General features: G+C 27.1%; 1 protein-coding gene across 13 annotated transcripts in view; it reads left to right on the plus strand.

Annotated features, from left to right (window-relative positions):
- The window catches only part of LOC101234408 (sorting nexin-30), a 62,462-nt gene that overhangs the window by 32,831 nt on the left and 5,701 nt on the right, over positions 1 to 23,930 (plus strand). For all 13 annotated transcript variants that reach the window (XR_010641854.1, XM_065810542.1, XM_065810548.1 and 10 more), the window contains 14 exons: positions 25 to 99; positions 300 to 341; positions 442 to 486; positions 611 to 672; positions 1,259 to 1,330; positions 1,451 to 1,532; positions 6,463 to 6,546; positions 9,693 to 9,747; positions 9,823 to 9,872; positions 14,042 to 14,092; positions 15,282 to 15,392; positions 15,520 to 15,598; positions 15,756 to 15,817; positions 15,899 to 15,952. Coding sequence is in view for 12 of the 13 variants with exons in the window: in XM_065810542.1 (XP_065666614.1) it covers positions 25 to 99; positions 300 to 341; positions 442 to 486; positions 611 to 672; positions 1,259 to 1,330; positions 1,451 to 1,532; positions 6,463 to 6,546; positions 9,693 to 9,747; positions 9,823 to 9,872; positions 14,042 to 14,092; positions 15,282 to 15,392; positions 15,520 to 15,598; positions 15,756 to 15,817; positions 15,899 to 15,952 (924 nt within the window). In the remaining variant the exon portion in view is untranslated. The remainder of the gene's footprint in view (positions 1 to 24; positions 100 to 299; positions 342 to 441; positions 487 to 610; positions 673 to 1,258; positions 1,331 to 1,450; positions 1,533 to 6,462; positions 6,547 to 9,692; positions 9,748 to 9,822; positions 9,873 to 14,041; positions 14,093 to 15,281; positions 15,393 to 15,519; positions 15,599 to 15,755; positions 15,818 to 15,898; positions 15,953 to 23,930) is intronic.

A 23,930-nucleotide genomic window follows, 5' to 3' on the forward strand; every position in this document is an offset into this window, starting at 1 on the left:
AAATAATGCATTTATTTTGTACAGGAGCGTAAGCTGTCAGAAGAGTTGTATGAAAAACTAAAGACACTTGAAGCGCAACTTCACAATTTTGAAAATCAAGTAAGGTACTAAGTTCTAAGTTTATTTTTGTCTTTAAATATGACAATTCTAAATTTGTTTGACATCTTTGATTTTAGTATGTATATAAATTTTTTTCTTTTTAATTTCGTGGTATTTTTCTGGTTGATTTTTGTACTGTTTTATCATTATTTGAAATATTTTCAATATTAAAATAGAATCAAAATACTTTATTTTGTTAGAATCCAGACGGCCAAAATGAAATTGCAATATCAGATGATCTTGTTAGTTAAACTTTTTATCCAAAAAAAAATTTTTTTTATACTTTTTAATCATATTTTTAGATAATTAAACATGTAAATGGTTTTTACTATCGTTTTTTAGGTGAAAATGGAAATCAATAGAAAAATATTAGAAGAACAACTAAATGTATTTAAGTTATTTAAGTCATTTTTACATATATGTCTTATTGTTATTTTTTGTGCATACTAACTGCTAATGATTAGTTAGATTGAAAGATAATAAAAAAAAAAATTTTTTTTAATTATTTTAGATAGCCACATCACCTATAGCTAGTCTCATGTTATCGTGCACACTCTGTCTACAAAAAATATGGTATTTTCTTCAATATTTTAATAGTTTTTTATGAGTCAAATGGTTTAAGGATTGTAAATAGTAAAATTGATTTTTAGTATACCTTTGTAATGGTTTAAACTATTGATAAAAATATTTTTACTTTTTTTTTATACTAGTTACTGGCATCATTTTAGTTAATGATTTTTTTACAGAAGTTCTTTTATGATTCCTTTTTTTTTCTCTCTCTTACAGTGTTAATGTTTTTATACAGCATTGATGATTTGTTGTTCTTATGTAGTAGTGATGATTTTTATAAAGTGTTAGCAATTTGATGTTTTCCCGTTTCAGTGATTTTTTTTTTCTAGAAGTGTTAATTGCTTATTGTTTGTTTTTTTTTGTTTTTTTCTATGTTTATTTTTTTTTTTTTTTGTTTATTTTTTTCTATGGTTTTACATTGTTTTAAATACTTTACCTATGCAATGATTGTTTTACATACTTAAAAAAAAGTTTATGATTTTATGTTCTTTTTCCAGTGTTAATTTAATATATATAGTATAAATGATTTGAATAGTATAAATGATTTGATTTTTGTTCACGCTGTTGATAGTTTGATGTTTTCTTACAGTATTAGTGATTTGGAAACGCATTCACATAAATGTTCCATTGGTCCAAAAATGAAAACAAGTGATCCAAATTTGTATGATTTTGAGTTGTTGTTTTTTTTATTGCTTTTAATAAGTTTTTTGATGTTGAAATTTGTATGTTTTTGAATTTTGAATTTTTTTTTTATATTTTATGTATTTATTTTGTTTTTTAGACAAAAAATGCCTGATATTTTAATCTCAACAGTGACAACTTCTGATTCTTCAGATGGTTTTTTTTACAGAGTTATTTCTAAGGTAACCAGTTTTATTATATTATTGATTGACCCATTAGGTCAATCAGTTATATGAAGTCAAAAGAGTTATAGAATCCAAAGGCTACACAAATTAAATTTAAAAAAAAAAATATGAAAATGATGTTGCTTTAGATGCAATTGTTGACACTGAGGCAGTTGAAAAATTTTAGGATTTAAAAAATGTGTTTTATAAGTTAACCACCTTGAAACTTTTTTATGCGTTGAACTTTGTGAGTTAACAGTTTATTATGTTTATAATACAATAAATAATAACTTATGTATAAAAATAGAAATATGTGGTTGTATCATCAGCATACAAAGGAGCTTTAGATATTAGATCAGAAAAATCATTAATGTGTTTAATAATGTTGTCCATCAAGTATAACTTGATGCTGAATTGGTGTAGAAGTAGAGTGCTTGCTTTGTAAGCAAGAGTTCCCCATTCCTAATAGTATCACACTCAACATGTTTCATTACTCAGCCTGTAAACAAGAGGTACTTAACATTACGTAAGAGGTACTTAACATTCCTAATAATATTGCGTTCAACATGTTTCTTTTCTGTCAATGTTTATATTTTTTATTATAGGTTTGTAAACAAATTTTCGGGTTTTCGCCCTCAAGTTTTTTCGCAGTTGCCCTTTGTTTGAAATTTAATGCCAGCGCTTTTTTGTGTGCTGACATTAAGTTTCAAACAAGGAAGACTGATATATATATATATATATATATATATATATATATATATATATATATATATATATATATATATATATATACAGGGCTTGTGATGAAGCGATCACGCTCCGCTTGTAAAATGCGCCCGTAAACGGTATTTTCAAACGTTCTAGGCGCGATAAACAACGCTCGTTCAGCTTATAACGAGCGTATAAAATAACGCTCGTCCATTAGTGCATTATTTTTTTATTTTCATAAAATATTTAAAAAAGATTTTTTATTAAAGATATTCTGTTATCAAACAACTGATGTAAAATATAAAAAGCACAACGTTGTTCTCTTTTGCACTAACATAATGAATGAGCAGTTTAAAGTCGTTAATCGTCACTAATTTCAATAATGGAATGTGCACGTGGAAACACAATGTGAATACAAAAATGCGCAGATAAAATAAGAATAGACAATTAGAAAACCATTATAAGAAAATTAAGACTGCGGAGTGTTTTTAATCTTGTGAAAATATCAAATAAAATTTATTTGATTTATTGTTTGTAATATTCCACATATCGTTTATAATAAAAATAAATATTAATAATAGAGTAATTTTTAAAATTAGTTTTTGTTCATAGTATAGATTTTTTATTAACTATTATTTATTTTAACTCAAATTTAAAATGATTCTGTTGTTTAGAATGTTCTCAATCAAGGACATTCGAAAAGAAAACTAAGTAATGATGTCAATATTTATTAAATGAAAAGTTATTATTCTTATTTATTATTATTTCAAATTATTCTTGTGTTATATTTTTAAGATAAAAAAACGTAATTTAAAAAAGAAATTTTAGAAAAAAATTAAATAATTAATTTGAATAAAAAACATCAAGAAATATAAAAACCATTAACCGTTAATTAAGTTTACAGAGTAACATTTTAAAATACATATATCAAAGCAATGAAGCAAAACTAAGTCACTAAATTATACTTCAATACTAAATCAATAAGAAGTTACGTTTTTGTTTGATATTATTTTTTTATAACATAAATAGTTAAAAATAAAATCGCCATCTGACAATATACAAAAATTTTGGAAGTATAAAAATCTACTTCGTTGAAGTAGTTTCATAAGTGTGATACTAATTCAAACATTTTTTGACGAAAGAATTATGTAACAAATAAAAAAAGATATAAAAAATTATCGCCTTTAGCAATTTTCATGATCGCGCTCGGCGATGTTATCTCGAGCGCACATAATCACGCCCGATGAAAACACATTCTAATTTTACGAGCGCGATATAACACGCTTGACGATTTTCTTCATCACAAGCCCTGTATATATATATATATATATATAATATATATATATATATATATATATATATATATATATATATATATATATATATATATAAATATATATATATATATATATATATAAAAGCAATCTTTTAAAGGTCGGCAAAAAAAATATGATACGAAGGTCTTACCATAAAACATAGAAATGAGGTCAGCAAAAAATTGCCGACCTCATTTCTACCGTTGGTACTCAATAACTTTAAGTTCAGCAGTTAGGTTGACATTGCCGAATGCTGACTCTAATTCGTAGGGTTGTATATATATATATCTATATCTATATATATATATATATATAGTTGCTTTTTTGCAAAAAAAAAAATTTTCTTTTTTAAAAACTAATATAAAGTCTGTGCACTGAACATCAGGTAGTATTATGAAGCAGCTCTGCTTTATTGAATTTTTTGACCATGAAGTTTAGTTTTGAATGTTTTGATGCAGTTCAAACTTGCTATTAAAATAAAAAATTAAAAGCAAATCAGAATTGTAAATTATTTTGAAACTTTTAACAAGGTATTATGAGTTCAATATTTATTACAAAATTAAAGAAATATAGATTATAAGGAAAATGAGCATGTTGACACATTGAATTCATCATTACTTACATTATATTACTATGTCACTTACAATATGTATGTATGTTTTAGAAAAAAAATAGTCAAACTTATATTAAGCCAAAACTATAAGTAAACCCATATGCAACCATTGTTTTTTTACTTTTTTGTTTGTTTGTTTGTGTTCATATTTGTAACCGTATCCTGCAGTTTTCCTAATTTAGTAGACCATTTATTATTTGAAAGCGCTTTTCCATATGATTAAACTATAAGATATCTAGTAAATGACCAGGGTTAATATTTGAGTGGGGCCAGGTTTGTTAAATTATAGCCAGGGGTGGGTTTGTGACCAAAGCTGCATAAACATTTATACATCCTAAAGTATATTTTTCTAATTCAAAATTCATGTTAAATTTTGTATATATATGCATATATAAACATCATTATGATCAACATGATAATCATAATCATCATAACCATCATCATCATCATCATTATCATCATCATCTTCTTGTTCGGCAAATACTACACCATATAAATACTAAAGTTTGTTTAAATATGAAAGGATATTGTATGCCACCATCTAAATAAATAGCAAGCATATATGTTTATGTCCATAATATGTATCCATAAAGCGCATCTCATAAGCTTTTATTCCTTCTGGACAAAAAGTTTAGAAGCTTTTATTCCTACTCTTTAATTTTAAGTTAAACCTCATTCTACTCCATATTTTTCACCATCTTGAGCAGTTGCTTTATTTATCATTTATTTCATCTTTTTTACAAGAACATCTCTCTTAAGAACAAATGTCCTTTTATTATTCCAAGAAGCTAATGAAAAAAGGTCCTGTCTGATGTTAAGCTCTCTTATTCTCAGTTTACTAAATCTTGTATCTTATATCAGATGTTAGGTTCTAGAGACTTTTGGTAAGTCTTTAACAATGTCATTAACTAAAGTAAGTCTAACATTTTCTCAAATAATCCCAATAATCTCCCAAATTTTTCTAAATCTCTAATAAAACTCTCTTTACCGGTTTTTGCATCCATTTAAAGTAAACATGACATCCATTTAAAACAACCATGACATTCATTTAAAACCATGACATTCATTTAAAACAACCATGACATTCATTTAAAACATCGTGACAATCAATTAAAACAAATGTGATTTTCAATTAAAACAACCATGATTTTCAATTAAAACATTTAACATATGCGCAATCTCAACATTTTATATTATTCAAAAAAAAAAAAAAAAGAGGTATATATATATTTATTTATTTAAATTTATTTTTTTATTAATATACTGTGAAAGCTTTTTCGAAGCATGTCTTAGGTCAGATGGCATATCTTGACAGTAATTGGAAAATAAACATATTTTAAATAAAATAAAATTTTAAATAATTAAAAAAAATATAAAAATTAAAAATATATATTAAAATAAAACTTTTTTTTTTGAATAATAAATAATTTTTTTGAATAAATAATGATGAGATTGCGTTAAATGTTTTAATTGAAAATCACGATTGTTTTAATTTAAAAATATGATTGTTTTTATTGATTGTCACAATGTTTGTCATGAATGATTTTATTGTCATGATGTTTGTCATGAATGATTTTATTGTCAATGTTTGTCATGAATGATTTTATTGATTGTCACAATGTTTGTCAAATGAATGTCATGATTGTAAATAAATGTCATGGTTGTTTTAAATGGATCTCGTGTTTGTTTTAAATGGATGCAAAAACCGGTAAGCACTTTTATGGGTGTGTTTGTCATATTTATCTTCATCAAATTTAGTCATATTTTAGTCATTTTTAATTTATAAAAATGCAAATCCTCCAAGCAAGGCATTTTAAGATTTTCTTTTTCAAATTCAGAAGCTCAATAAAACTTTTTGCTAAAATTAACCTCTCTGTTTTTGAAATTAAAAAAAAAAAGACTTTCTTGTGTACATACATTGAGTAACCTAATCTTAGCCATAGTGGAGTGTACATACATTGACTGATATAGTTTATATACATCTTTTTAAAAAAATTTCTTTTTTTTTTTTTGTTTAGAAAAAAAACTTTTCTGAAGGTTTTAAACAGTCTTTGTAGACTACAAAATACTACTACAAAGTAGTAACATATTACTAATTTATTTAAAAGTTGTTTAAATTATCAAAACAAATTTTCAACTTTTTTTGTTTTTTAATCAGCAGTAATATATAATTTTTAAAAATTTTTAAAAAAAGATTTTTTATTATGAGATTTTTTGATAAAGTTTTTTTGAGTTACATAAATTTATATATATATACCAATTTTTTATATTGAAACAATTGTGCAAGTAATTACACCTTCTTTATATAAAGGCTACGCTCCCAAAGTTTAAAAATGATGTTTATGCCGTTGAAAGATCTCAGCAAGAGTTTATATGGTTTCACAAAGCTCTCGAGGTTTTTTCTTTAATTGTTTTTAAGTTATAATGAATATTTCAAATTGAGTATTTATTTTTTACTTATTTTTCTTATCATAACATTTTTCTTATTAAAGTTTACTGAAACTAATTTTATACTAAAATATGTGCTACCTAAGAATATGTGCTACCTAAGAATTAGATTGATGGCGTATATATCTAAATATCTAAAGAATTAAAAGTTAAAATGATCGATTTAGCCAATGTATCACTTAAAAATAGATTTTATAAATTTTTTAATCTCTCATTGGTGATTTTTAGTTGTTTTTTTTTTCCTTTTTATCATCACTTTCAACATAAAGTTTTCTTGATAATACAATTTTTTTTTCTTTTTTCCTGAACCATATTTAATACATCTCAAATGGCTAATTTATGAGAATTTATAGTTTGATTTTTTTTGAAACTTACTTGATGATTGGTGCTTATTAAAACACTATGGTTGGTTTACAGGGCAAGTTTTTTTTTTATTGGCTGTATGAGAAATAATGTACCAACTTACTAAATTTTTTCGTATGAGAAATGATGTACCAACTTAGTTTGATAGCAGTCTCAGCAATGAATTATAGATAGCTGGAATATGACCAACAGCAGAAACTAGATCAACAAAATTTCTGTTTTACTTGGATTGGAAATGGCATTTCAAACTTTTTATTTGTCTTTAACATTCAACTTTGAACTGCCACTAAAGATTTTGTTTACCTATGTATTATATTTGTATGTATATAATTGCTTTAGTTTTGTTTTCCTATGTATTAGGTATAGGATTTGACACCCAAGATATTATATATAGAATAAGAGCTATTATATTAAGGATAGAATAATAACCACCATGTTAGAGTGACATGGGACATTGTATATTACACAGGATCTCTGAATAGAAAAGGCAGTTTTATCTTTATCCTAAAGAGAATCTGGATAACATTATTATACTATACATTAACAATCATTCACAAGAAGGGGTAGAAGTTCTGGTACCATTAGAAGCATATATATTAACTCTAATACAAAAAAACTATAATGTTATTCATTTAACTTTTTGTGGACTTGAAGAAACTTTGAGTAACATTATTGTTACCTGGTTGATGTATAAAAATATGGATAGCCTTAGCTTATGACCTTTATTAAATCAAATAGAGTTAACACATACCTTAGTCAATAAAAAAGATATACATACATACATTCATATATACATACATACATACATACATACATACATACATACATACATACATACATACATACATACATACATACATACATACATACATACATACATACATACATACATACATACATACATTCATACATACATACATACATACATACATACATACATACATACATACATACATACATACATACATACATACATACATACATACATACATACATACATACATACATAAATGCATACGTTTAATCTCATCAAAATATAATTTAAATTTTATATCAATAAAATATTTGTCTTCAAATTAAAGTATTGTTGTTTATTTTTACAATTTTTTTGTCCATCACATAGTTGAAATTAAAGTTCAATACAATTGATGATTATTCCTTTTGAAATATTAAGTACAAAATAGAGAAATAAAGTTTTCATAACTTTAATGCTATAGATTCGTTATTTATATCATAGGAAAGTTTATATGAAATAATACTTTTTGTCTTTTTTTTCTGTCACCATGGACAATATTTTAGGCCAAACTTTGATAAAATCAATCAAGTATTCAAATCAACTATTCTTATGTTATATTTAATATTCATCAACATTTTGTTATGAGCTGCTATTAAACAATTTCTTCTTAAAGTATGCATGTTTTAAATAGAGAGTCTTTCACTCTCTTTTGAAGAAGATGGGCAGCTTAAATACTAAGTTCTCTAAAAGTTTAGTTGTAAAAAGTTCTCCAAAACAGTTATCAAATTCAAGTTCAAGTATTTATTGATTGCGGCACCTCTTTTGATCTGATTCATTTTCATTATTGAAATGGTTAGGCACATTGTTATGAGCTTTCTTTTTTTTTGGTGGCATTTAATTGTTATTAGTGTTTCTTTTTTTTTTTGTTCATTGTCTGAAGGTTTGACACCTTGATTTTATTAGTTTTCTTTTTTTTTTTCACATATCTGAAGAGTTTGTGAACTTTTTTTCATTAGTTTTAATTTTTTTTTCAATACCTTAATAGTTTGGTTATTTTCATATTTTTATCATGTTTTTTCTGCATTATGCAAATTCTCCAACCAAATTCTGTAAAATCTCCAACTATTAAGTTTTTGAATGCGATATTTTAGATTCAATTCAATAAGTTTTCTCAGCAATTATCTTTTCAATTATAACTTTCAGCAATTATCTCTTCATTCATTTCTCTCAGCAATTATCTTTTCAATCAGTTCTCTCAACAATTATCTCTTCAATCAGTTCTCTCCACAATTATTTCTTCAATCAGTTCTCTCAGCAATTATCTCTTCAATCATTTTTCTCAGCAATTATCTCTTCAATCATTTCTCTCAGCAATTATCTCTTCAATCAGTTCTCTCAGCAATTAACTCTTCAATCAGTTCTCTTAGCAATTATCTCTTCAATCAGTTCTCTCAGCAATTATCTCTTCAATCAGTTCTCTCAGCAATTATCTCTTCAATCAGTTCAGTAGTGTTGCTGCTGTATGTCTTATGAGATATACTTTAACTGCAACACCTTTTTGATTGAAAGTTTTGTCTAAACAGTGACCTTTTATGCTCAAAAAAGCTTCATTTGAAGTGCTTGTCCAGTAGCAAGGCTTCATTCGAAGTACTTGTCCACTAATAAAATTTCATTTGAAGTGCTTGCCCTGTAGCAAAGCTTTATTTGAAGTGCTTGCCCTGTAGCAAAGCTTTATTTGAAGTGTCCAGTAGTAAAACTTCTGATATATGGATTTTGGAATTCTGCTCTGTTTACTATATCTTTTATTTTACCCATTGTTGTTGAGTGGATTATTTTCTTGTTGAGTGGAAACCTAAGTCACAACACTAAGTAGCATTAGATAATCCTAAACAATTTTTAAATTATTTATGTACTGATAATTACAGTTGTTTAAAACAAATATCTAGTTGACAGTTATTTATTTAAAAGTAAAAAGTTATTTTGTAATGCTTTAGGAGCTTTATCCATGGCGTATCATACCACCTATTATTTTTACTGAAGATTTGAATGGTAATAATCATTTTCAAATATTGTTTTATTTTTTTGTTTATCAAATTTTTGTTTAGTGTTTCATGTTTTTTTTAGGAAATGTGAGAGAATTACAAAGGTTTCTTAGCAGAATATGTGCTCATAAAGTAAGAATATTTGTTGTATAAAAATAAGAAATATATTGAAATAAAGTTTTCCCTTTTTAAAATAATATAAAAATTGGTTTGAAGATAATTCTTTATTATTAGGCCATTTGTTTATAGTATTTATGTGTTTTTGATCGGTATCAAAATATATCTAAAAGCTAACTCAATGAACTTAGATATTCCATTAAAGGATGCACTCTAGTAGTATTACATTTAGTTCTATGGGTATAGGAAGTATTACATTTAGTTTTAAGAGTAAAAGAAGTATTATTAGTTTTATTGGTACAGGAAGTATTACCTTAAGTTTTAACAATATTGGGAGAATTTCCATGAGTGGTGTATCAAAGTTAGTTAAAATCTGATTCAAAAGACATACAACAAGTTATTACAATGATAAGTATAACAAAAATTAATAATATTGATATAACAAATATATATATATATATATATATATATATATATATATATATATATATATATATATATATATATATATATATATATATATATATACACAGTGGCGGCACAAAGTAAGGACAAATACAGCAGAAATTAAATCACTGCAACTTTTGCCCAAATAATTACCAGATGAAAGCGTCATAGCTACATTTATTGATCTCTGTTGTGTTGACACGTCAATATCTTTGCACTACCTGTTTACCTCAGCAACAAACACATGTTTTTTTAGATAAATTAATATAACACATTGGAAAGTTGATTATCATATTTTAAGCATAGGAAACAAGACAGTAGAGGTAAATGATGTGTTCATTGTATTTATGTGTTCATTATATTACCAATCAACTATTGAGTCAGTATATACCATTTAAGGTCATTTAAGGTCATCTAAAGCCCGATATGGTTACTGAGAACCAGCAGTCAAGGGTAACTATTGAGTTTTAAGGTATTCTCAACTAAGTTTTTTTACTTTAGCCAATTATTTTACATTTACATTATTTTATTTTACATATGTTTTCTTATCTAAATTATTGAACACTACATATTACATATGTAGTGTTCAATAATTTAGATAAGAAAACATACATCTCTTAAAATCTCTTTCGTTAGAACCTCTTAAATGTAAAAAATGCTAGATTCTGTCGGATTTGTCCTTACTTGGTGCCGCCACTGTATATATAGACTTTTTTACGGTACATAAAGTTTCATGCCATTTTTGGCACTCATCAGCCATATATTTAAATCAAGAAAAATCTGTTTAAAAATACAATTAAAACCGTTAAAAAATTCAAAAAAACAATGGAATGAGTTTTGACATCAAATAATAATAATATTCATAGTAACAATAACAACAATAACAACAATAATAATAATAATAATAATAATAATAATAATAATAATAATAATAATAATATGGAAAAAACATCTTTTTCATATATATTTATATATATATATATATATATATATATGTATGTATGTATGTATGTATGTATGTATGTATGTATGTATGTATGTATGTATTTTTAATATGTTTGCTAATTTATTTACTTACAGTTACAATAAATAAATAAAAATAAACAAACAAGTTTTGATACACATCACAGTTTATTGAGACAACTGCAGATGTCAGATTACAACAGCTTTTCACAGTTATATTATTGTCATAAAGGGTTTGAATGTATTTAAATTTTTCTCATCTACAACATTTAGTGGTAAACGGTTCCATTTGTCCACTATTTTACTTATAAAAAAATTATGTTGACCATTTGTTTTTTTGCTTTGTTGTCTACATAGTCTTTTACTGTGCCCTCTTGTAATTGAATTTTTTTATAAATATAGGAGGATTGCACCAATTAGTTACATCTAAGTTATTCATAAACCTGTATAGTTGCACTATATCGCCTCTTGACCTTCTATTTTTAAATGTGGAAAGATTAATTTTATTTAATCTATTTTTGTATGATAAATCTTTTAAACTGTGGGTAAGAGTTGCGCTTTGTTAGACTTGTTCAATCATATTGATATGTTTTTGTGGGTTCCATGATGGTGATCCATATTCAAGATGAGGTCCGACTGATGAAGTAAATAGTAATTTTATGTTTCTTTTATCTAAATATTTAAAAGAGTGTTTTATTAGACCTAATTTTTGGTAAGCCTTATTGACTGTATAGTTAATGTGGTAATTCCAGTTAAGGTCATTTATAACATATATATCGAGATCTTTTTCTAAAGTTGTTTTTGTTAGTTTAGTGGCATGTGCTTTATTTTTGGATTTATTAAGCATCAAGTACTTGTCTTTAGAATTATTTTCTTCAAATATGCATAACCTTGCACTTGTCATTATTAAATTCTATTAACCAGTTTTTTGTCCATTGAACCATTTTGTTCAGATTTTCTTGTAAATCTTCTGTACTGCTGTTATGATCTAGTGTAGATATTAATTCTGTATCATCTGCATATAATTTACATTGGTTTTTTATATTTAACATTATATCATTAATGTATAAAATAAATAATGGTTTAAGTACTGATCCCTGAAGAACACCACTTATTTGTCGATTCATAAATATTTTCTCCATGTACAACTCGTTGTAACCAATTTTTTAGAAAAGCTCTGCACCAGTCCAACAAATCACCAATAATACCATATCCAGCTAATTTTGTACACAATCTTTCATGTGGCACAGTATTGAATGCCTTTGCAAAGTCTAGAAATATAATGTCAACTGGAATATTGTTGTCAAGTGCTTTACTGACAATATCTAATGTTTCAAGTAAATTTGTACAACAAATTTTATTACTCACAAAATCATGTTGGCGCACTGAGATTAAATTATTATTGTTAAGATATTTCATTATTTCATCTCTGATAATACTTTCCATGACTTTGCATAGAATTAATGTTAATGAAATTGGTCTATAGTTAGCTGATTCAAGTCTGTCACCTTTCTTGTGCAATGGTGTTATTTGCATTTAACCATAAGTTTGGTAGAGTTGCACTTTCAGATGATTGATTGAATATTAACTCTAATGGTTTACATAAATTTTGTGAGCATTCCTTCAGTACTCTTGGATGTACTTTATCAACGCCTGTTGATTTATTTGTGTTTAATTTTTTTTGGTTTTGTTTTAATTATTAATTTCTCGAATTTTGGGTATGGTCAAATTAGAAAGGTTTTTTTTCAAATAATGGAATATTTTTGCTATTTTTGATAATGAATACTGAACTTAAAAATGTGTTTAATGTATTGCATATTGTTTTACCATCTGTTGTAACATCACCATTTGTATCTCTTATGGGTCTAATACTGTTTCTTATTTTTGTTTTACTGTTTATATAAGAGTGTATACATTTAGTATTTATCTTTCTAATGTTTTGGTTGTTTTTGTTGAATTAGAGGGATGGACATTTTGCAACCTTTTTCATATATTGTTAACCATCTTAAATAGCATCAATGCTTAAGGTTTCAAACTCTTTCTCCGGATTATAATAATTAAAGTATTTATTTAATTTTTTATATTTATCTTTGTTGAACAAATTTTTTGTTTGATGGTCTTTATTATTGGTAATTTTATCCATTACATTATATTTAAAATTCAATATATGATGGCCATGTTCTAAATTACCAAGGAGTGGTGTATTTTCTAAAAATTAAATTCTGTTACAAGATTCAGTTAATACTAAGTCTAGACATTTGTTGTTTCGCTGACATTTTTTTAAAAATTTGGTAAAATTGCATTTTTTAAATAATCCATAAATAACTGAGCAGATTCATTTTTTTGTACTATTGTACCTATATTATCTTCATTCCTTTTTATCATATAAAAATTAAAATTACTGCATATCAGAAAACCACTGTATTTCTTGCTATTTACTAAATTTGATGCATACTTTAATAATTTGACAATATTTTCACAATAAAACAAACTACTATCTGCGGTACAGTAAATGCAGCCACATAATACACTTTCAATACCACATTCTATTACACACCATATTGTTTCAATATCATCTTTTGCATTTAAATTTTCATAATTTCATATGACTTTTAATTGTTGGTAACATAAATACGGACACCGCCACCCTTACTTTGTTTACGATCATTTCTATAAAAAAAAAAAATTTTATTATATTTTTATATATATAATTTGAACTGGATGCTGCTGATAATGACTTAAAAAGAATGATCAGATTTGAGTTTTAATTTTAGATGCTAAGAGGTGATTCTTTTGTACGCAAATTTCTTACTGCTACTAATAAAGTAAGTTTTTAAGTTTATTTGTGATATGTAATTTTCTTAATAATAATGTAAGTTTATTCGTGATAAAACCAAAATCAGTTATAATAATAATAAGTCAAGACTAAATTTGCTCCAAGACCAAATTTAGCCACATGCTTTAACCCTAACCAAAACAAAATTTTATCTTTTTTTATTGAATGTTTTGTTTTTTATTGAAACAAAAAAATTTTGAATATATAAAATTTTATGTAAGCACTTTTCAAAAAGTTAATTGCTTTAATTTTTATATAGAAAATGAAAATTTATTAAATTATAGAAATAAAATAGAAATCAATGCAATAAAAGTGTATGTACTAAGGATTATATCAACTTAGCAAAGTTATTTAATGTTAACAACTTTGCATTATTTAATGTTAAGTTTAAATATATTTTAATTACTTTGTATGTAATTCAAGATTTTTTCTTCGCTTTTTAATTCTTTTTTTTTTTTAAAGAAAAACAAGCAATTAATTTACATATATACTTTTATGCAAAAAAAAATTTTAACACTAACACAATAATTAGCGTCAATAGTTAATGAAAATTTAATGCAATAATTTTTGAAAATTAATGCAATAGTTGTTGTTGCAATAATTTGTTGTTTAAATTGCTTGATTAAAAGAATTCCAGATGATAAAATTTTATTTAAAAAGTTTAAACAAAGCAGTCTTATTTTTTGCTTCAAAATTTTTGATGAAAGTCATGAAATTTTTTTTATAAGAAAAATAAATTAAATAAAAATAATGATAGTTGTTTTAATAATAATGATGATAATGATAGCTTTAAATTTAAAACAAGTAGCATGTATGAGTACAAGTATGATGATGATGATGATGATGATGATGATGATGATGATGATGATGATGATGATGATGATGATGATGATGATGATGATGATGATGATGATGATGATGATGACGATGATAATTTTTTTTATAAGAAAAATAAATTAAATAAAAATAATGATAGTTGTTTTAATAATAATGATGATAATGATAGCTTTAAATTTAAAACAAATAGCATGTATGAGTACAAGTATGATGATGATGATGATGATGATGATGATGATGACGATGACGATGATGATGATGATGATGATGCTGATGATGATGATGATTTAATTTGATTAGTGTATTTTTTTAAATATTACATTTATATAACTATCATATAGGAATTGGAAAAAACAAAGAAGTCTTATAAAAAACAAGTCCATGTGCCATTGTCTCCACAAAAACCACACATTGAGGCAGTAGACAAAGAAGGTCTTTTATATCGAGCTCAAGTAATTTTTCGAAAATTTTAGGCCAGAAATAAATACAGAAAGATATTATAGTGCACTTTTTGGTGCGTTATATTTCTTTAGCCATAAAATTATACAGAAATATATTACAATATGCTTTTTTTTTCAGATTTACATTTCTTCACTGATTGAAAATATTGAGACATTATTGAAATTTTTTCGTTCAAATGTTAACAATTCATTAGTTGGTTGGTTTTTTGTGAACTTGAATTGTTCATTGTATTCTTCTTTTTTATTATTTCTGTTAATTAATGAAAGATAATCTGAGGAAGCATAAAGCATAAAGTAGATGACTTGTTAAGAGTGTTGCCATTCATCAATGTGAAAATTTTATTTCTTTTTTAGATGGTTTACAAAAATGTTTTTTAAAAATAAGTGAATCTGAAGCCAACAACACTTACCTGAAGGTAATACTTAAAAAGTTTTGCAGTTTTTCATTTTACTTTTTGCTTTGACACTTTCTTTTTTTATTTTCTTTATTATTGTAGGTTGTTGCAATGAGGTTGGGAAACATCATAGGAGATCTTGAAAATAAGTCCAATGTATGTACTTTCTTCGCTTAGTTATGAAATTGTTTTTACAAATTTTCTTTATATGGATATATTTATTACATTTTCAGTGCCACGGTTTAAGAAACATGTATTTAAGAATTAAGTTAATTAAGTATTATAAAATACCTAAAAAATTATAAAACATCCTATTTTAATTTGTTAACTTCCTTGTGTGTGTGTGTGTGTGTGTGTGTGTGTGTGTGTGTGTGTGTGTGTGTGTGTGTGTGTGTGTGTGTGTGTACATGTGTGTGTGTGTACATGTGTGTATATGTGTATATATATATATATATATATATATATATATATATGTATATATATATATATGTATACATTTATATAAACATGTATATATATATTTGTATATATATATATATATATATATATATATATATATATATACTTGAGGGTGGATATATAAAGCCGCGCTAATTTTTTTTATAAAAACAGCAACAAAAAATGAGTAAGACTCATATAATAAAAGTAATATAGGACAATTTTGATAAAAATGTTTATAACATCATTGTATATTACATATAATAAAAAGAAATTAGGATTTGTAAAGTATTTTTTAGGTTTCAGCTGTTTTAGTACTTAATTGGCCATCCTTTGTTTTTTATGACTTCTGTGCATCTAGAAGGCATACTATCTACAAGTCTTTTTAATAAATCGTCTGGCAAAGCAAATCATCTTCATTTGTTGCTCTATGATCTTTCAATTTTCTATCCAATATAGACCAAAGGTTTTCTATTGGATTTAAATCAGGAGACTGTGCTGGCCAAGACATAACTGGTATCAATTTAGATTCTAGATATCTTTTATTCAACCATGCTGTATGTTTAGGATCGTTATTGTGTTGAAAGATGTAGTCACTATTAGGAAAAAGTTCTTTTATACTTGGTCCAAGCTGATTAACTAAGATTTTGTGATACATATGCTTGTCCATGATGCCCTTCACCCGGTAAAGTTTTCCAACTTTGTGTGCACTAAAACAACCCCAAACATTAATCTTTTTGTCATGTTTAATTGTTGCCTTGCATGTTTGGGGGTTGAATTTTTCCCCAATTAATTTCCAACAGTGAGATCGACCATTATAAAACAAAACAAAAGGAGACTCGTCGCTCCAGATAACTTTAGCCCATTGTTCACATGTCCAATCTTTGTGCTCAATGCAGCACTTTAATCGTTTTTTTCGATTTATTTCACTAACAAAGGGTTTTTTAATTTTCTTTCCAGAAAAAAAATCACCCGATGCTTTTAATCTGCGAGATATTGTCCACTTTGAGATATTAGTAAGGTTCAAATCTAGTTTTATCTCAGAACATGTGATTTTACGATTTTTTTGACAGCGTTAAGAATGTAGCGATCTTCTTATACTGAAGTTTTAGGCTTTCTTCCAGATCCAGCAGACCTTTCAGTTTTTCCAGTGTGTTTTTGTTTTTCTTTACCAATCTACTAATAGTTAAGTTTTCTCGTTTAAAACGCTTTCCAATGCTTCTGTGAGACTCTCCTTGGTCAGCAGCTTCAATAATTCGTCCAATTTCTACATCCATTAGATGTTTTCTAAAATATCAAATGTGTCCATATTAATCTTTTTTTTAAAGATTTTATCTATGTAAATATTAGTTTATATATAAACATGTTTATATATAAACTAATATTTACATAGTTTATATTTCACCAGTTTATATTTCACTGCCACATCCAATTTTTTTTGTTTTGCTTGATTATACATTTTATACCTAAAGTGAAGAAAAAATATTAGTATGGCTTTTTTTTTGCACCCCACTGTATATATTAGGATTATGACTTTTTTTCAACCCCATGCTCTTGTACTGTAGTTTGATGAACTTTTACCTAAAAAAACACGAAATGAACTGTTATTTGAGTATCTTGAAAAAAGTTCACCCCGCCATTCAAAAATCGATTTTGACATAAGTACTATTATGTATTCAAATGTATTTAGAATGTCGTAGTCATGTTATACGATAAATTTTCAATCCAGCAATGATCAGACTGTTGACCTTCCTCTTGCTTGTTGCATAGAAGGAATAGAAGGTGCAATTTGTCTTTATTTTTGCATGACAAATACATTTCTTTCATTACTTTGATTGTGCGCTCTGCGCATTGATTACTTTTGGCGATCTGTAGTATGGATGGCTCTCACTTCCAGTGATTTTTTAAAGAGCTTAAAGCCTTTTTGTATGGATTCAGTACTTCAGCCGAGTTATTAAAGTCATTTTCGTTGTACAGTTGGTCTGTAAACCAATGGTCTGCCCAGCCATACAAAATAAATTGACATCTCTGCAGAACTGTCCTTGTTAAAGAAATTAAAATAAAGGCCAGGATCACTAGTATAGCTCTGGAATTCTATCTCACATTGCTGGGTAATTTCTGAAACCTGATCAATGGATAATGTCCCTTATCATCAAAAAGTTTGAGCACTCAAGTGAGATAAAATAAAAATTCCATATCATCTCTCCAGCCTGATGTTTCGAGAACTACTTCTATTCCGTTATCAATCTGTGTTTTCAGTTGTTTGTTATCCTTCAACAGTTGAGATACAAATGGATATTTGATGTTCGGTGATTGTGTTTTACTTCCAAGTTCTTCATCCATCACCAAACGGAGGGTTTTATCTAAAACATGGTGTTGACAACTGATAAACTGAGGTTTGTTGATGCGTTTCTCTGTGAACATTCGTTGCAATATTACAATAACACCATTCTTTTTTCCAGTGTTAACGCTGGTGGTATCTGTAACAATCATCTGTACCGAATTCCATCGACGAAATTCATCATGGACTTAAGAAAATCCTTGAGCATTAGTTTTTCCCCTGCCATCTACCAAGCCCAGGACATCCAATTTGATTTCTCTTCTTCAATTTTAAGGACGACCACTTGATTCCATAGTTGATTCCATAGATGTGCTTGCCATCAATGTGTAAGAACCAACTTTCCATATGCAACTTTTTAATCATTTCTTTTTTCAGCTTGATTGCCTCTTTGATTGTTGACTTGTAAATAGCTGATTGACATGGAGTTGGGATGTCAATGCCTTCACAAGCCAATCACTTGCATATGTTTGTTGATACTCTTGTGTTGATCACCAAGTTGACTACAATTTTGCTTTTATGATTTTTTTTTGCTTGGTGTAGGAGTAGTCTCATCTTCTTTCATCTAGAAGTAGTCTCATCTTTTTTCATATTCACTGTTGTCAGCCTCAGAGTCAGAATCACTAAAACCAGGATAGTAAGATGATGAGTTGGATGACCTATTAGAAAGTGTTTGTCTTTTAGAGTGATAGATCTTTTCTTTACTGGCTGCTTGGCCTGTAGAGTATCCCACTGTTCCTTTGCTTTCCACAGCAAAGGAACAGTGGGATACTCTACAGATGGTACAATCACTTATCCTCGATGGAGACAGTACAATCACTTATCCTCGGAAAATAACCATGTTCCATCCACCTTCATAATATCAAAAATTTCATCAAGTAGTTCGTAGCTTTCCCGCTTGACACATTCATCATAGCATTTCAGTATTTTATAAAGCTTTGCTTGCATAACATGATTAGATACATGAGAAAAATTTAGTTTATTCTTCCACAGTTTGGTGACTTCTTTGGAAATTTCCACTATTCGCTCCTTTCTTTCTTTTCTTCCTTTTCTGCACTTTTCTTCCAGTGTTTTTCCAAAGTGACCATTCTTCTTCTTTTATGAGAGTCTTCAAATTTTACCAGATTATTGGTCCAGACATCCTTGTTCTTCTGAATGCTACTATCGCTAGGCTTGTATGTTGCCATGTGTTGCTTCTGTAATAACTATAAAATTAGATAAGCAGCTATATATATATACAGCCTAAATTGTTCTAGAATATTCTTAATTGTTTCAGAATGTTCCAAATTGTTACAGAATGTTCTAAATTGTTCTAGAATATTCTAAATTGATCTAGAATGTTCTAAATTGTTACAAAATTTAAACAAAATGTTTTAAAGTTCTAAACACTTCTAATCTATATAAGTTTTAAATGATTTTCAGCAAAGCCACACGTATTAGTAGTAGCAGTAACAAGATTAAATAAATAACAATTCATAATTTTAATTGCAGAGTATACATATATGTATATACATATATATGTATGGACATATATGTGTATATACATATATTTGTATGGACATATATATACATAAATATGTATATACATAAATATGTATATATACATACATATATATATATATATATATATATATATATATATATATATATATATATATATATATATATATATATATATGTATATGTATGTATATATATATATATATACACACACAGAGTCCTGGAAAAATTATTATGGATTTGTCAGTTATAATAATAATCAAGTTCAAAAACAATCATAACATAAATATAAAGTTACAGGTTATATATTCCAGGTATATCAAAGTTTTTAATACTTGATTTGACTTGTTTTTGGCAACTTTCAATGCTTTCACTCTCTTGGGCATGCCTATTATTAAATTACGGCATAACTTGGTGATTGTTTCGCTGTGGAGCCAGACATGGATTAACCTCTCTATAAGCTGTGTTTTTCTAGTAATTGCAACTTTGTGTATTTTGTCCTTCAAAACGTCCCATAAATTCTTAGTTGGGTTCATATCTGGTGAATTCCCAGGCCATTCAAGTACAGAGAACCCATTGTCTCGGAACCATATCATTGACAATATGCCCATATGGGAAGGAACATAAATCCTATTGAAATATAAATTCCTTATCAGTGAACCAGTCTCTGACTAGAAAAACCTAACGTTTTTCCAACACCTCTATATACTTTCTTTGGTTCATCATTCCTTCCACAATATGTAGACGGCTTCTTCCATAGATTGATATCGCTCCCCATATCACGATCTTAGTGAAGAACTTCACTGTTTTCTTAAAACACAGGCTTAAACTCCTCTCCAGGTTTTCTTCTGACTGTCTGGACTCTATCATCCAACACAGCAATTGTTGACTCATCTGAGAATACTACCTGAATAATAAAAATGCCTGATAAGTTTTAAAAAATTTTTTTGTACAAACATTACATTAACAGTCATGATCAACAAGTTAACACCTACTGATGTAAGTCAAAAAATATGATGAAACTGAATGAAATCAAGAAATCAATACTATCAGAGATCTAACAGAAAGCTAAACTAATGGTTACCTTGGATTAATCTTCTTGTGCCCATCTTATATGCTTAATGGCCCATCCATGCCTGGCATGCTTCATTTTGTTTGTGAGTTTTGGCTTTTTCCTTGGTCTGTATTCCTTCAGTTCCAGCTCCAACAAGCGATTATTCACTATTTTATGGCTTACATTAATGCCCTGACATGCAAATTCCATGGATATCTTCTTGCAAGAACTTGTTCTATCTCTGAGGGCCATTACTTTGATTTTTCTGTCTGGGGCAGTGATTCTTTTATGACTGCATTTTCCAACTCTTATAGCTTCATGTTTTTACCCTCATCCAGCTTTCTTTACACTGCACTCAACGTTATATATTGAAATCTTTAATTTCATAGCTATCTCCTTTTGTTTTAGGCTATTATTCTCCAACAAAACACAGATTTGTCCTTTTTATCAGGGCTCAGGTCTTTTTTTTTCCCCATCACTTCAAAATCGGTCAAAAATTTCAAAGATTTCGATAAACAATTATTTTTTATTTTTTCAGAATTTAAACTTAAAATTTGTAGAGTCCAAGTACATACCAAGTACACAGTACACCACAGCGAGTAAAAGAAAGTTACGCAAACTTAAATTAACTTATTTCAGAATTTACGTAACTTTTCTTGTCAAGCCCTTAAATTGCCCTAAAATTAAAAAAACCAAATCTAAATTTTATTTGACAATAAAATAGTCCCATTACTATATATATATGTATGTCATTAAATTAAAAGAATATCATTGACCATTGAAAACTTTTTGAGCACTGAAGGCTGCCTCAATTAATAGAATTTAGTGACCACTCTAAAAATCCATAATAGTTTTTCCAGTTCTGTATATATATATATATATATATATATATACATACATACATACATACATACATACATACATACATACATACATACATACATACATACATACATACATACATACATACATATATATATATATATATATATATATATATATATATATATATATATATATATATATATATATATATATATACATTTTTACAACAATTTTCTCACAAAAATACTAATTTGTTGATATTGTAAAAAATTACTTTGGAAGTTATTTAAAAACTTCTTTTATAAGTGATTGAGATCAAGGGATCTAAAAGTTCATCTCATTTCAATGAAAAAGTTGATTTTGATATCAGTTTAAAATGGTAATTCGCCTCGTAAAACAGCACAGCTTTATGGAGTCAGTATATTTGCTGTTAAACAAATTATAAAGAGATATGGACTTACTGGATCTACAAAAAATCAAAAGCAATTAGGAAGATCACATAAAACAATACATTTTCAGGATAAAAAGCTTGTGATACTAAGCAAGGATAATCCCTGTTAGACAGCTGTTGACGTAAACATAAAAATGAGGCGTTTCTATGATTTGTAGCATTTCTACTGCAAAACAACATAAATGTTATGTTATTTTAAGACATGTATCAGAAAAAATCTGGGCGTGTTCTGAAGTGGTGTTTACAGAAACCATGCATCATTTTAAATAGCTAATTGTTTTCAAATGTCATTGTATTAGTGTTATTCAAAAATTTAAACAACTCTGTTATTTAAACAATTAGTTTTAATAAAATCTCATCAAATCAAGATAAGAAGCGAGAAATAATTTTGCATTTTCCGTTGAAAATTCTGGTGTATCAAACAAAACTATTTCTAAAGAGTTTGGTGTATCAAACAAAACTATTTCTAAAGAATTGCCTTGAGAATAGTGCAGAGCATTGTGAAACGATTTTAAGGACACTGGTACAATCAAAAGGAAATCAGGAAGTGGAAGAAAAAAAAGTTTTGTTGGCCAAGATCTTGGTAAAAAAGTGAAAGATGCTTTAGACAGAAAACCGGAGATTTCTGTTTGAACTTTAGCAAATGAATTCAAAACAAGTGTTTCCACTATACAAAGAGTGAAGAGAAATTGTGGTTATAAATCTCACAAAAAGAAAAAAGTTCCTCGTCGTGAAGAAAAGCAAAAAAATGTTGCAATTCGTTGTTCAAAGCTGCTCTATAAAAAATTATGTGCCAAAAAATCTTGTTTGATTATTGATGATGAAACTTATTGTGCTGCATATTTCCGATCTCTTCCAGGACACCAATATTACTCAGCAATTTTTCGCAAGAAACTGAATTCCAATTATAAATGCATTGGAATGCAAAAATTTGCTAAAAATTTTTAGTTTGGCAAGCAATTTGTGAATGTGGTGAAAGAAGCTCTTGTTTTGCGACTACGGGAACAATTAACACCAAAATATACATAAAAGAATGCCTCAAGAAACATCTTTTGCCGTTTTTAAGAACACACACAGGTAACTCGTTATTTTGGCCCAATTTAGCATCATGCCACTACTCTGGGACAACTTTAAAATGGCTTAGAGAACATAAAGTAGATTTCGTTGAAAAATACTGCAATCCACCAAATTGTCCCGAACTACGTCCTATTGAAAGATATTGGGCTCTTGTCAAAAGAAACCTAAGATTCAATGTAAAAGAAGCCAGAAACATTAAAGATTTCAAAAATAAATGGATTAGAGCTACCAAGAAAGTCCAGTCAAAAACCGTGCAAAAGCTGATGTCGAGTGTAAAACGCAAAGTGTGTGCGTTCTCACGTACAAAACTTTACAAACTTTCTTAAGTGAAATTTAAGAATATTAATATATGTACTTTCAAAATATATATAACATTCAATATCGAAATACAATAGTTAAAAAAATATCCTTTAAAAGTGGAGTAGCTAACAATAGTTAAAAGTTCTTTTTA

Source organism: Hydra vulgaris, chromosome 11 (genome assembly GCF_038396675.1).
Source record: "Hydra vulgaris chromosome 11, alternate assembly HydraT2T_AEP".
Lineage (NCBI taxonomy): Eukaryota > Metazoa > Cnidaria > Hydrozoa > Anthoathecata > Hydridae > Hydra > Hydra vulgaris.